At 38.9% G+C, this 14,525-nt stretch overlaps 2 protein-coding genes across 6 annotated transcripts in view; both read right to left on the minus strand.

Moving 5' to 3' along the window:
• GIMAP2 (GTPase, IMAP family member 2) overlaps positions 1–13,408 on the minus strand; it is a 34,529-nt gene extending 21,121 nt beyond the window's left edge. The window contains 1 exon segment of the mRNA XM_086398181.1: positions 13,302–13,408. The gene's annotated coding sequence lies outside the window, so the exon portion shown is untranslated.
• Positions 2,602–13,417, minus strand: LOC147373460 (GTPase IMAP family member 7-like). 5 transcript variants are annotated; one of them, XM_086398197.1, is made up of 3 exons: positions 13,302–13,417; positions 4,213–4,334; positions 2,602–4,119 (listed from the first exon to the last, which is right to left on the minus strand). In XM_086398197.1, the coding sequence occupies exon 3, from the start codon at positions 4,103–4,105 to the stop codon at positions 3,212–3,214; it is 894 nt and encodes a 297-aa protein (XP_086254323.1). In that variant the 5' UTR covers positions 4,106–4,119; positions 4,213–4,334; positions 13,302–13,417; the 3' UTR covers positions 2,602–3,211. The 5 variants fall into 5 exon arrangements, with proteins under 5 accessions (XP_086254323.1, XP_086254322.1, XP_086254321.1 ...); XM_086398196.1 differs by lacking the exon at positions 4,213–4,334 and adding an exon at positions 9,231–10,664 and having other exon boundaries at positions 13,302–13,407; XM_086398195.1 differs by lacking the exon at positions 4,213–4,334 and having other exon boundaries at positions 13,302–13,409.
• Positions 13,418–14,525: the final 1,108 nt, after the last annotated feature.

The raw sequence follows: 14,525 nt of genomic DNA on the forward strand, positions 1-14,525 counted from the left end.
AAGGGACATGGAGGGCATGGTGTCAACCCCAGAGTCCTCATGAGCAAGGGGCTCCCTGCAAGAGTCGGTGGAAAGTCCCGCCTCTGCTCATGGAGTGGACAGACTCTGTCCATCCCACCCTTTCCTCCTCTTGCCATTTTGTTCCATTTTATCTCATTCCTTCACACCAGTATTCACTGCACACCTTCTATGTGTTCAGCTCTGGGCAGTGGTGTTTATAAGAGGAGATCTCAGCCTGGTCAGGGGGAGAGTCTCAGCACAGGACATAGAGGGTAAAATAAAACAGTGATTTGTGTGGGACCCAAAATGCATGAAACAGAAGTCAGGGGTTAGGGGAAGAGAGCAGCAGGAAGCCGGCTTGTGTTACGGGGACCTGCGAGGTGAAAAGGCAGCTGATAGTCCTTTAGGGAGTAGGGCCCTGCTACTAGGGGTTCTGAGAATCTCAGACTTGAATCCCACCCCACCCCCCTTTTCTGCTTCTCTGCACATCATCCTGTCCTGGCCCTGTAGGGAAGGCTGAAGGAAGACCACCCAGTTAGAACAGGTGTGCAGTTCAAGTCAGTGCCATGTGTGGATAAACCAGGGCTCCCACCCCATTCTGTGCCTGCCCCACTTCATCCCCTGTGTATGTCCTTAAACTACCTTTATATCTTCTGCTCACTGATACACTTCTCACTGAAATTTCAAAGATATAAGTGAAAATGGAGTAGAGGGAATTCATGTTTTATTAGAAATCAGAGCAGTTTGTAATTCCCTTAATGAATGAAACTACATGGAGAACTGAATAACAACTAAATAAAACTTTTGGACTAAGCTACAGTGTGTTAAAAAGCAAAGCTATCTCTTTGCTGACAAGGATCTGTATAGTTAAGGCTATGGTCTTTCCAGTAGTCACATACAGCTGTGAGAGTTGGACCATAAAGAAGGCAGAGTGCCGAATAATTGATACATTCGAACTGTGGTGTTGGAGAAGACTCTCGAGTGTCTTTTGTAAAGCAAGAAAATCAAACCAGTCAATCCTAAAGGAAATCAATTATGAATACTCGTTGGAAGGACTGATGCTGAAGCTGAAGCTCAATACTTTGTCCACCTGGTGTGAAGAGCCAACTCATTGGAAAAGACCCTGATGCTAGGAAAGACTGAGGCAGAAGCAGAAGAGGGCAACAGAGGATGAGATGGTTGGACGGCATCCCTGACACCACGGATGTGAACTTGGGCAAACTCTGAGTGATGGTGAGCGACAGGGAAGCTGAGGTGCTGCTATCCATGGGTCTTGAAGAGTTGGACGTGAGCTGGTGACGGAACAACAACAGCAGTATTTAGATGATAATTCATAATCTTCAATATGTATACTCAAATATAAGAAAGCAATAAAAAAGAAGAGCAGAGTAAAACCAATGAGCTCAGAGAAAGGATATATAATAAAGGAACAGCAATTAATGAAATATAAGACAGCACAAATAAGCATATCAAAATTTGAAAACTAAACTTAATTCTTTGGAATGACTGACAAAGTTCTGCTAATACTGATTGAAATAAAAAAGACAGTGAACATAATAAAAATACTAAGCATTATAAAAAGGATTGCAACTATATATTCAAGGAGATTAAAACATTTTTTTAGAGAATTCTCTGCCATAAATTTTTATGGCAATAAATTTGCAAATATAAATGAATAGATGATAAATCAAAAAGATAAATAAACAAGCTATAGAATTTCAGGTAGCAAAGAAAGCAATGGCATTATTAATTGCATGGGAAGAAATACTTTCTTGATATTTGCCAAATTGTATCCTTTAAATATCTGATTCTTTTAAATTTTTCTAGAAATCTAGACAAACTAGTGGTAAACAAGACCAATGTGTTAAGAAACATACTAGAGATTATGCATGCATTTGCAAGAATTACTTTTTTAAAACAAAGCTTTCTTTTGTTTTTGTCAAATTATTACCATCCTTCAAACTTGTCCCCTTTGAGCTATAGCCTGTGTTCTAATCCTCTTTCCACTTCCCACAACACATTTGAAACTGTTCCAGAAACATTGACTTTAGAGTTAGGGATATTAAAAGAGGATTAGTCTTTTTATTTTATGGCGACCACTTACAGCTTTACCATTTACCTTAATCACCAGATTGGGCATTTTTGAAAATTAAAATTCATTCTCAGGTCAAGCTGTGATCCCTGGAAACAGGAGTTTTGCTGCAGACACACCACAGGTGTGGCAGGACAGGACTCCTACACAGGTGTATTTTACTGGTCAGATCTGAGAGTCCCCAATGCCTGTGGCTGGACCTTTGGTTGGAGGTGACAGCTGGTCAGATAGGACTGGGCAGAGAGGGATCCAGGAGACAAACATCCTCATCTAATTCTCTGGCTCACATGGATCCTCTGTTGGCCTCCTCACTGGTGGTGTCTGAGAGACAGTCAGAGAACATTGCACCCCAGGATGTGGTCCCTGGCAGGGCCAAAGGACATAAAAGGTAAGAGAGTGGATCTGCAGGGGGAAATGGAACATTCTGGCACAGAGCGATCTAAATTTATAGGCAGAAGAACTTTAAGCCAACACCTAGAAAAGGAAAGCAGAGACAAATAAGACAACTGTTTTTGAAATGGGCCTTTGGAATTATTGTTTATTTGAGGCTATTACAAATGTTATTGTCTCTTTGTTCATTTGTTGGATAAAAACTATACTGAAATAGATTAAAGGGTCTACAGTACAAAATAGGTTTCCTCCCACCCCTGATTCCCAGAATCTGAAATTCCTTTCCCCAGTGGCAAGCAGAGTGGCCAATATTTAAAGAAATATTTTGTATATATGCATAAACATACATTACACCTTGTACTAGTTATCTACTGCTGTGTAACAAATTACCCCAAAGTTTAGTGGCTTAAAACAACAAAAATTTATTATCTCATCTCTCACAAACCAGAGAAAATGCTGCTGGGGGGACTGGAAGCTTTGCTGATATTTACTCAATATTCACAAGGGGCCTGTGTAATGTGTTTCACAGGTAGTGCTAATGCTCAATGCAAGATGCATTTCAGCCTTGTAATTCCTTTCATTTGAGTCTTTGAACCATGTCCAATGAACCAGAGCTCAAACTAATCAATTTTGTAGTTGGTATTTGTTGGAGGGGAGGCAGGCATGGACAGCAATAGGGAGTAAGCTGGAGAGATGCTTTGCTAACCATAGTAAACTGTGAAAAAATAGTTACTTCCTGAAAAAAGGAAATATTCTTGAGAGCACCTTCATAATGTCATCAAATACATGGCTAAATACATTGTCTTGAGCCTCCTTCCTAATGTTTCTTAGTTTTTTTTCATATTCCATCTTTAGTAATTCAATTTCCCCCTCTTTTTCCTGCATAATCTTTTCGCATGCTTGAGCACACTCCTTTTCCACTTTTTGGATTTCTATTTCTAATTGATCAATATATCTTTTACTCAAGACTTCCTCCAGCTTTCTCAGCCTTTCCAATGTGTCTTTGTAAATGGTGTCAGAAAAGTAAGTCCCTTGGTTGTTCTGCACCATCTTGTCTATCAGCTCCACCAGCTCCTGCACCTGAGCTTCCTTCTCAGCCTGCTCTATGTGTCCGCTGTTACTGATGGCACAACAGCGCTCTCCACACTCCTTGACGAGGCTTTGTAGGTTTACATCTTGATTCTTCAAAAAGTCGCTCAGGCTCTGGTCCTCCAGCTCGTCCTTGTGAGTGAATAAGATGATCATATACTTCATGGCTGCTTCCCCAAACAGATTCTTGACCAACGCCACGGTTTGCTGCTCTTCCTGTGTGTAACGGTGCAACTTCAGGACCAAGATGATGGCGTGAGGCCCGGGACAGGAGGCGAGGACACATCGGCTGATTTCCCTGCAGGTGGTGTTCAGGCTCTCCTTGGTGTCAAAGAGCCCTGGGGTGTCAACAACAAGAAGCTCTCTCCCCTTCCATTTCCGGGATGCTTTCTGACAAGTTTTGGTAACAGCTTGGACAGCAATCTTAGACTCGAATACTTTTCCCCCGAGGATGGTGTTTGCAGTCGCACTTTTCCCACTTCCGGTCTTCCCGACCAGCACGATCCTCAGACTAATGTCCTGAGTGGCAGCCATGTCCACATCAGAGGCTGTGGAGTGTAGGCAAGTCAGTTATAGTTTACAAAGAAAAGAAAAAAAGTGTTTAGATTAATTTGAAACCATTCTCAACCCTGATTTCTTACTCTACTGAATATATAAATCATTCCAAGTCTCCTAAGCCAGGTGAAGTATTTTCACGGAGGATTCATTCTTTGATATCTTCTATTTATTATTTGAATTCCCACTAAATGCCTCTCTTGTGTTGCTGTAATGAAAGTAGCATTTGCATGTTAAAAAATTTTTTTAACTGTAATTTTTTTTCCATTTAACAAAATAATATATACATTTTGTTTTCGAAAAATTCCAGATTTAAAAATTGAATTTGAGGAATCCTGGGGGCAGTAGTTAGCATCCTATCCTATGAAAGAGTGCCCATTGAAAAGCACTAACAATCTAGACTCAAACAGAAAGAAAACATGGATGGAGGAGACAGCACAATAGTCCCACATGGAGACTCTCAATATGGAAGGAAAACAACCACATGGTGAGACGTGTGAAACCTGTCCTGAAATTTGCACGTGCCACATAGAACTAACCTAGTCTTATTTTTCAAGTTGCACGAAGGAAGATAAATTTGATGTTCTTATTGTAAAAGTACTCTAATATTTAGAAGCAATAATGGGTGCCGTATGATTTATCATAACATAAAATGTTTGAAGTGGGTTTGATGGTCATTGGGCTACATAGTTGAGACAATAATCCTGCAGTGACTGAGAAAACAGATCGGCTAATGTTGAAATTTTAAATTACATACATCTATTGTGGGCAAATAGAGCTTATCAATATTGACCCCAACCAGATGGTCAATACTGAAATCAGATTGATTATATTCTTTACAGCTGAAGATGGAGAAGCTCTATACAGTCAGGAAAAATAAGACCTGAAGCTCTCTGTGGCTCAGATCATGAGCTCCTTATTGCAAAATTCAGGCTTAAATTGAAAAAAGTAGGGAAAACCACTAGACCATTCAGGTTTGACATAAATTAAATCCCTTATGAGTATACAGTGGAGGTGATGAATAGATTAAAGGGATTAGATTTCTTACACAGAGTGCCTGAAGAACTATGACAGACATTTGTAACACTGTACATGAGGTGTAACCAAAACCATCCCCAGGAAAAAGAAATGTAAGAAGGCAAAGTGGTTGTCTGAGGAGGCCTTACAAATAGATAAGAAAAGTAGAGAGCCAAAAGGCAAAGGAGAAAGGGAAATATATACCCAACTGAATGCAGAGTTCCAGAGAATAACAAGGAGCGAGAAGAAAGCCTTCTTAAGTGAACAATGCAAAGAAATAGAGGAAAACAATAGAATGGGAAAGACTAGAGGTATCTTCAAGATAACTGGGCTATCCTGGTGGCTCAAACAGTAAAGAACCTGCCTGCAATTCAGGAGACCAGGATTTGATCCCTGAGTCAGGAAGATTCTCTGGAAAAGGAAATGGCTACCCACTCCAGTATTCTTGCCTGGAGAATTCTATAAGCAGAGGAGCCTGGTGGGCTACAGTGGACTACAGTCCTGGGGTTGCAAAGAGTTGGACATGACTGAATGACTCACAAGGGAATTTTTCATGCAAAGAAGGGAAAAATAAAGGGAAGAAATGGCAAGGATCTAACAGAACAGAAGAGATTAAGAAAAGGTGACAAGAATACACAAAAGAACTATACAAAAAAGGTCTTAATGACCCAGATAATCACATGGGGTCAGTCACCTAGAGCCAGACATCCTGGAGTGTGAACTCAAGTGGGCCTTAGGAAGAATTACTGTGAACAAAACTAGTGGAGGTGATGGGATTTCAGCTGAGCTATTTAAAATTCTAAAAGATGATGCTGTTAAAGTCCTGCTCTCAATATGCCAGCAAATTTTGGAAACTCAGCAGTAGCCACAGGAGTGGAAAAAGTTTTCATCCCAGTCCCAAAGAAAGGCAACACCAAAGAATGTTCAAACTACTGTACGATTGTGCTCATTTCACATGTTAGCAAGATAATGCTCAAAATCCTTCAAGCTAGGCTTCAACAGTACATGAAACAAGAACTTCCAGATATACAAGCTGGATTTAGAAAAGGCAGAGAAACCAGGGATCAAATTGCCAACAATGCTGGATCATAGAAAAAGCAAGAGAATTCCAGAAAAACATCTACTGCTGCTCCATTGACTAGAGTAAAGCCTTTGAATGTGGATCACAACAAACTGGAAAACTCTTAAAGAGATAGGAATACAAGGCCACTTTACATGTCTCTGGTTTTAACTGGTCAAGAGGCAACAATTAGGATCAGACATGGAAAAATGGACTGGTTCAAAACTGGGAAATGAGTATCTCAAGGCTGTATATTGCCACTCTATTTATTTGACTTCTGTGTAGAGTACATTATGTGAAATGCTGGGGTGAATGAATCACAAGCTGGAATCAAGATTGCTGAGAGAAACATCAACAATCTCAGATATGCAGATGATGCCACTTTAGTGGCAGAAAGTAAAGATAAACTAAAGAGCCTCTTGATGAGGGTGAAAGAGGAGAGTGGAAAAACTGGTTTAAAACTCAGTATTCTAAAAACAAAGATCATGGCATCGAAGTCCCACCACTTCATGGCAAATAGATGGGGAAAAAGTGGAAACAGTGCCAGATTTTATTTTGGTGGGCTCCAAAATCACTGTGGATATTGACTGAAGCCACAAAATTAAAAGACACTTGCTCCTTGAAAGAAAAGCTATGACACACCTAGACAGCATATTAAAAAGCAGAGACATCACCTTGCCGACAAAAGTCTATATAGTCAAAGCTATGGTTTTTTCAGTAGTCATGTATGGATGTGAGAGTTGGACCATAAATAAGGCTGAGCACTGAAGAATTGACACTTTCGAACTGTGGTGATGGAGAAGACTCTTGAGAGTCCCTTGGCCAGCACGGATATCTAACCAGTCAATCCTAAAAGAAATCAACTCTGAATATTCACTGGAAGGACTAATACTGAAGCTGAAGCTCCAATACTTTGACCACTGATGCTGAAGCTGAAGCTCTAGTACTTTGGACATCCTGATGTGAAGTGCCAACTCATTGGAAAAGACCATGATGCTGGGAAAGATTGAGGGCAAGAAGGTGGTGACAGAGGATGAGATGGTTGGAGGCATCACCAGCTCAGTGGACATGAGTTTGAACAAACTCTGGGAGATAGTGAAGGACAAGGAAGACTGGAAGGCTGCAGTTGGACACAACTTAGCAACTGAAAAATGCAACAGAGATATAACACTGAAGTAGAACGGGATTCATGGAAGGAAGAATAGAGAAAGTAGTGGAAAAGCTCCTCGGAAGATAGCATCAGCTCTCACATGGTTTCACAGGAGAATTCCATGAAACCCTCCAGAATCATGGGGACTTTATTCCTGAGAATCCCAATTTTACTTACATTACTCCAGAATATAGGAAAATAAGGTAAACCTTAAAATTCTAAGAAGTAAATGTAACTTTGAGCCACAAAGTTGACAAAGATTTTATCAAACAGAAAGCTACAGGTGAATCTCATGTATGAATATCAATACAAAATCCTAATCAAGTATTAATGAAAACAGCATCTGACATTTTAAAAATTTATTTTAAATATTTATTTACCTATTTGGCCACACCAGCACATGGATCTTCAATCTTCATTGTGACATATTTTTTAAATGTAGCATGTAGGATCTTTAGTTATTGCAGTTGAACTCTTAATTGTGATATGTGAGATGTATTTCCCTCACCAAAATGAATCTGGGGTCCGTACATTGGGAGGGTGAACCACCAGGGACATCCTCAGAATCTGACTACATTTTTAAAATGTTATATCATAACTATGTGGGATTTACTCTGGGACACTAGCATGAGGGGGGAGGTTTGATAAGAGGAAAATTACTATATTAGTATAGCCTTTCATAGTAAAAACATTTCATAAAATATGAATTGACACATACTTTCTTATCTGTTTCTCTACTCATCCTGAAAGCCAGCAACTTACTTAATGAAGAAATACTTTCTCACTAAAACTATAATCATCCCACCTCACTTTTCAATGGTTTCTGTGATATCCATCAATGCAAATAGAAGAGAAAGTGACTATAGGAATGAGAATTAGAAAAAGAAAAAAGGAGAGGCCAGATAGTAAATAACATCATTGAGCCTCTTAGGGTATTGGTGCACAAATAGGCCAGTGTAGGGGGGTAGTGCAGAACAACAGAAAATCTCTACAAATGTTCATTTGCATAGGGAAATTCAGTATATAATAAAGGCAACATTTCATATCAGTGGAGAGAAGATGGACATTGTAATAAGAAGTACTGAAATAACTGATTAACCATTTGAAAAAGCATAAAATTGGATTCATTCCTCATACCAATGCAAGAAGTATCCCAAATTCATCAAATATTTGTTAAAAACTATATTCTATTGGAAGAAAGCAAACACATTTTTTCAAAACATGAGAGTGAGGAAAACATTTCTAAACTGAGCCCAAAATACAGATACAATATGGAATCCAATTGATAAATTGGACTTTCAGTTTCTGGTTACATGTCAGAAGCTTGGAAGTCACTACTCCATCCTAAGAATAAGTGAAAGTTGAATGAACTGAAAAATCAACTTTTCTCGAATACTTCAGAGGTTGCTTTGAGGAGACTGGGCGAGGTGCTGCCCCCAAGACTGGAGAACAGACAGGGAAATACAGGGAGCCATGGCTCAGGAGAGCAGAGACTCACCGTGGGCACCAGTGCTGGGGCAGCAAAACTGGGATTGACCAGTTGCTCGATGGTCAGCATGGAGTTAAAGTTCCAAGAGGGTCCTGTCATAGAGCGACCCCACACTTTTGTGAGTTTTACTTCTGGGAGCCCCACTAGGTTCTGATAGTAAATATCCAAAAAAATCCCCTAGTGCTTCCTGCAGGGGAGGGGAAAAGAAATCATTTTGAAATAGGGCAAAGCATCTTGTTCTTTTCAACAAGGCCTGCCCTCAGAGGAAAGCAGTTAACCAGAGCCTGACCTGCTTGGGTTTTATCAGAGCCTAACTCACTTAGAGAAAGAAAAATATACTAGTACAGTCAGTTCTAAGCCGTTCACATAGGAAAAGGGAAATACCCACCTCCAGTCCACTCGAACGCTCGAACCCATGGTGGGGAAGAAAAACACTTGTGAGGCTCACAGTCCAGAGGCAAAGGCTCATTAGAACTGAGATGTGCTCATAGACAATAGACTATGTTCCCTCCCCTACCCCAGCACTGCAGTACTAAAGGCTTCTTTACAGCAGCAGTTCTGTTTACCCAGGATGTGTCCAGCTGATGAGAAAGATTACCAGACATACTAAAGAGAAAAAAACGTAATTTGAAAAGACAGAGCAAGCACCAGTACTAGACATGGCAGGTGTCGACCGAACTAAAATGCACAACCTAAAGGTTGAGAATGATGTTGTATTTGAGGAAGTACTGAAGACTATAGCTTGGGAGACACTCTCTCAGATGGCTCTGAGGAACTGTTCCAAAGAGGTAGTGGAGGAGACAGGATATATAGGAACCTTCATTGAAAACAAAACAAAGAAAACAAAATGTAAGGTCAAGCATCAAAAGATTACTTCTAATCACAAAAAGCCAGACACTCAAATGAATGATTATAGTGCTTTTCTACATATGGGAAGATGCAAGAATCTGGGCTCATTGAAACCATTCCTTGGATATGCATCTTAGCTGTTTAGGGCCAGTATCTTGTTTTTCTCCAATCTGAATTCCCCTCAGGGCACACTGTCTGGGGCTGCAACGCTGATGACTTGATAGTGGGCAATATTCATTACTTATTGAAAGGGCAGGCAAGATTTATTTGTCCACCCAGGGATCTTGGAATGATTAGACCAGGAATTCAAAACAACTAAGATGAATATTCTAGGGCTCTAATGTAAGAACAGATGGGCCATGTAAGCACAGACATGAAACCTTAAGAACCAAAAATAAATGTTTGCAATCAAAAATAGTGTAACAGAAAAGAAGAATGCCTTGGATGAGCTAATTAGACCAGCCCAGATTATAGTCTTCAGGATCAATTTCTGCTCAAATAAACCAGGATCTCTTGGAGAAATGACTGATTTAAAATCTGAGGCAGGAAATGCATAAAATGACCTTGGACCATTTTATTGGACTTTTTTTTTTTTTGCATCCTGCTGCAAACAAAGTAAACTATAAATAAATTATGAGATAATCCATGAAATCTAATGAAAGGATATTTGATAAAATTAAAAATGTATACTACCTTTGATATTGTGGTTATATTTTTTAGAAAATAATCTTTCTATTTCTATGCATCCTAAAATATTTGCAGCCACCTTCTAGTGAAGTGTTGTGGGAATCTAGATGATAAGTCAGTGGGCAAGGTTCTCATCTTCTCTTGTCAACCTCTTTGAGCCTTGCAGAGTCACCAGTTCTCTGGTATTTGGTTCTTTTTTCAGTGAATAAAGAGAATTAGAGTAGGTTTAATGGAATGCTGTCCAAATGGCTTTCCAGTTCTGAAAGTCTGCCTTGGGGTCACTAACCTGTATTGAAGGAAAACAACAGGTTTCCAGGTAACATTATTGCAACATACACTGGCTAAAAAGTACACTATGAAGACAAGCTCAGCCCCACCTGACGAAAGAGCACGTGCACAATACATTACCCATGTTCCAGCCTCTGGCAGCCACTTTCCACTCACCGATTCTATGACTTTGACTATTTTGTACATAAATGGAATCACACAGTATCTGTCTTTCTGTGACTGGCTCATTTCAGTTAGCATACTGTTCTCACGTTTCATTTGTATTGTCTCATATGGCATGATTTTCCTTTTTTAAGGTTGAATAATATTCCACTGTATGCATTTTTTAATCCACTCATCTGTTGATGGATATTCAGGCTGTTTCCACTTCTTGAATGTTGGGAATAGTGCTCTAATAAATGTGGAAATGCTAGTGTTTCTTCAAGATTCTGATTTCAATTCTTTGAATAAATGCCCAGAAGTGAAATTGCAGGATCATTTAATAACTCTATTTTTAATTTTTTGAGACTCCTCCAGACTGTTTTATGGTTAGAGCTCATCTTAAGTGTTCTTACCATAATAAAATAAAGTTAAAAAAATTAAAACTATGAATAATGTGGTAGTTATAGCAATGACTATAGGACCACAGGACTGAGAGGGGGAACAGATCACAACACTATATAATTAGAAAACAGAAGTTATCAAAATAAATAAAAAAAACCCCAATGCATCAGCTGGGCAAACATCAAAAAATGAGAAAGGAAGAAGTTAAACAAAAATGTTTGCACACTATTTCTCTACACATAAATGAATATGATACATAAAAATGGAATCAAATCACAGGAGAACATAACCCAATGTAAAGAATATTCCCTTATGTGCTTTAAACTATGAAACACTATAATTAGAATACAAACTCAAAAACAAAGTTCCTATGAGGAGATGTTAGAATGAAGAATGAGAAGAAAATGCAGACTCAAAGAAACAAAGTGAAGATCAAAAGTGTAATCATTTTAGGACCCATAAATGACTTAGAAGCAAAGAGATCAGAAAAGATATAACTCAAAAGTAAATGTCTTATTAATAGGAAAGCCTTAGTAAGAAACACAGCAAATGAAAATCTGAAATACCAGAAGGTTCAACAGTTAGAGAACAACTAAAATGTGAGTAGGAGCAACAACAAATCCTACTTTAAAAGGATTGATGTTGCTGAAGTTAAAAATCAATAAATAAAACCCAGGAAGCATAATCCAGTAGTTTCCTTGAAATGGGAGAAATAACCCCCTCAAAAATCTAACTCTTTAGGAAAAAGAAGACTACATTTCATTCCCTGGAAACTTGATGTAGGATATTTAACACTGAATTCTCATTTGATGTGACATACCACATTCCAAGCACAAAGAAGGAATTCTTAAGTTATTCAAGGAAAAAAGTAAATAATAGGGGGGTTGAGTTGGCGTCACAATTTTTTACAAGCAACACAGAAACAGTAGAAACAGTGGTTTCATAACAGAATGTTAAGATTCCTGGAAAATGTAAAAATAATACATAATACATAATACTTAACAAATAGCAGGAGGTTGGAGAAAGGAGATTTAAAAATGTTTGCAGTTTTTTAACTGTCTAATGTCTAAAAGGAAACTACTAGGTATTTTGCATAAGTTTTTAGTCTTGAAAGATCTTTCTGGAATAAATAAATCATCAGTTTATCAAGGACCAAGGTCAGGGTCTGAATATGAAGGCATGCATGTTACAAACTAAGGATGACCTCTATCTTGTCCTGTTGCCTTTGAGTTGCATTTGCTCCCGGAATACACATGTGAAATTGGACATATTTTCAAGAGAAAGAAAATGACATCACGGTATAAATTCATTTATTAGGATTGCATTTATTACTCTTCTACAGGGGTTGGCAAATTTGAAGAGGACCAGCAGTAAATACAATATTTTAGACTTTGTAGTTACAGCCAGTCAACTCTAGTTGGAACACAAAAGTGGCCCCAGATCACAGTAAACTAGTAAATGGATTAGGTAGCTCTGTTACACTGTAACTTTATTTACAAAGAGGTGGCAGGCCGTATATGGCCTATGGAGGGTAGTTTGTGTACTCTTGCTCCAGAGTCAGAAATTTGTGTACATCATGCAGGAAAAAAAAAAAGTTTTAAGTGTTAAATGTTCTAAAAACACTAACCTTTTGTGTGCATTTTGTGATAAATGTTCATCACTAAACTATGGGCACATTTTTGAAAACTCAGTGAAATAGAGAGCAGTTTGCAAAGAGAATAAATAAAAATTATATATAGTTCTACTCCCAAATTAGAGGCTATTTCATATAAACATCTTTCCTTCTTTTTGTATGTCTTGTTTTCCAACGCTAACATATTAATGATTTTATATCATGATACTTATAGCTAACATTATATCATAAAGACTTTTGAGAACAACTAAAACTTTTGTAAGCAAAAAAACAAAAAAACAAACACCTGTCTGGTTAAATATGAGATGTGTGGACATCATATGAATAAACCCCTCAGCTTCCCCTCCTATTCCACTCCCATGTGGGCCCCCATCTATTTCTCTTCCCTCTGCCCCCTCCTGTAGCCCCCTCCCATAGCCCTCTCACAATCTCCATTGCCCTCATCTTGGCCAGTCTCACCTTCTCTTGCAGAACTGGTGAGATCTCAGCTCCTCTCCAGGAAAGCTACCCGAACTGGTATTTGCTTTCATTTGAAGAAAAGTGTGTTCATTCCCTCTGCAGTCTCTGACCACAGGAAGCTGAGGTTGGGTGGGGTGATGAAGATGTAGTCAAATAGAAAGAGAAAGCATTTCCTGGTAATGGGATTGGTGCTTCGGTGTTGCCTTGCAGGGACCTTTCCGTCCATGTACCTGCGGAACTACCAAGATTCCAAAATCTGAATCATTGCTTTGGATTATAGTGTTGGCTTCAGAAAACCCATTGAAGTTCGCCTGATTTTCAAAAAGACAACTAAACTTGCTTTATAATGTTTTGTTTCAGGTGTACAATAAATCGATATATATAGGGCTTCCCTGGTGGCTCAGACAGTAAAGAGTCTGCCTGCAATGCAGGATACCCAGGTTTGATCCCTGGATCAGGAAGATCCCCTGGAGCAAGGCATGGCAACCCACTCCAGTATTTTTGCCTGGAAAATCCCATGAACAGCGGAGACTGGTGGGCTACAGTCCATGGAGTTGCAAGAGTCAGACACGACTGAGTCACGAACACTTTCACTTTATATATATATGGTTATATATAGGCTAAGATTATATATAATAACCATTATAGGTTGAGCTATTGTATACAGTTCCCTGTGCAATACAGTAGGTCCTTGTTTATCTATTTTATTTACAGTAGTTTGTATCTGCTAATCTCAAACCCCTAATTTATCCCTCCCCACCATCCCCTCTGGTAACTCTGTTTTCTATGTCTGTGAGTCTATTTCTGTTTTGCAAATAAGTTCATTTGTATTTTAGAGTCCACATGTAAGTGATATTATAAAATATTTTTCTTTCTATGACTTACTTCACTTACTATGATAACCTCTAGCTCCATCCACGTTCCTGCAAATGACATTATGTTATTCTTTTCTATGGCCAGCAGTCCATGTATATAATGAACATTTAGGTTGCTTACATGTCTTTGCTACTGTAGCTAGTGCTGCAACAAACACTGGATGCATGAATGTTTTCAAATTTGGGTTTTTGTCTTTTCCAGTTATATGTCCAGGAGTGGGATTACAGGATTATATGGCAACCCCATTTCTAGTTTTTTAAAGAACCTCCATAGTGTTTCCCATTGTGGCTGTACCAATTTACATTCCCACCAACAGTGTAGAAGGGGTTCCTTTGTTCCACACCCTCT

Source organism: Bos grunniens, chromosome 4, assembly GCF_055505025.1.
Source record: "Bos grunniens cultivar Pamir isolate PY7600 chromosome 4, Bosgru_T2T1.0, whole genome shotgun sequence".
Taxonomy (NCBI): domain Eukaryota; kingdom Metazoa; phylum Chordata; class Mammalia; order Artiodactyla; family Bovidae; genus Bos; species Bos grunniens.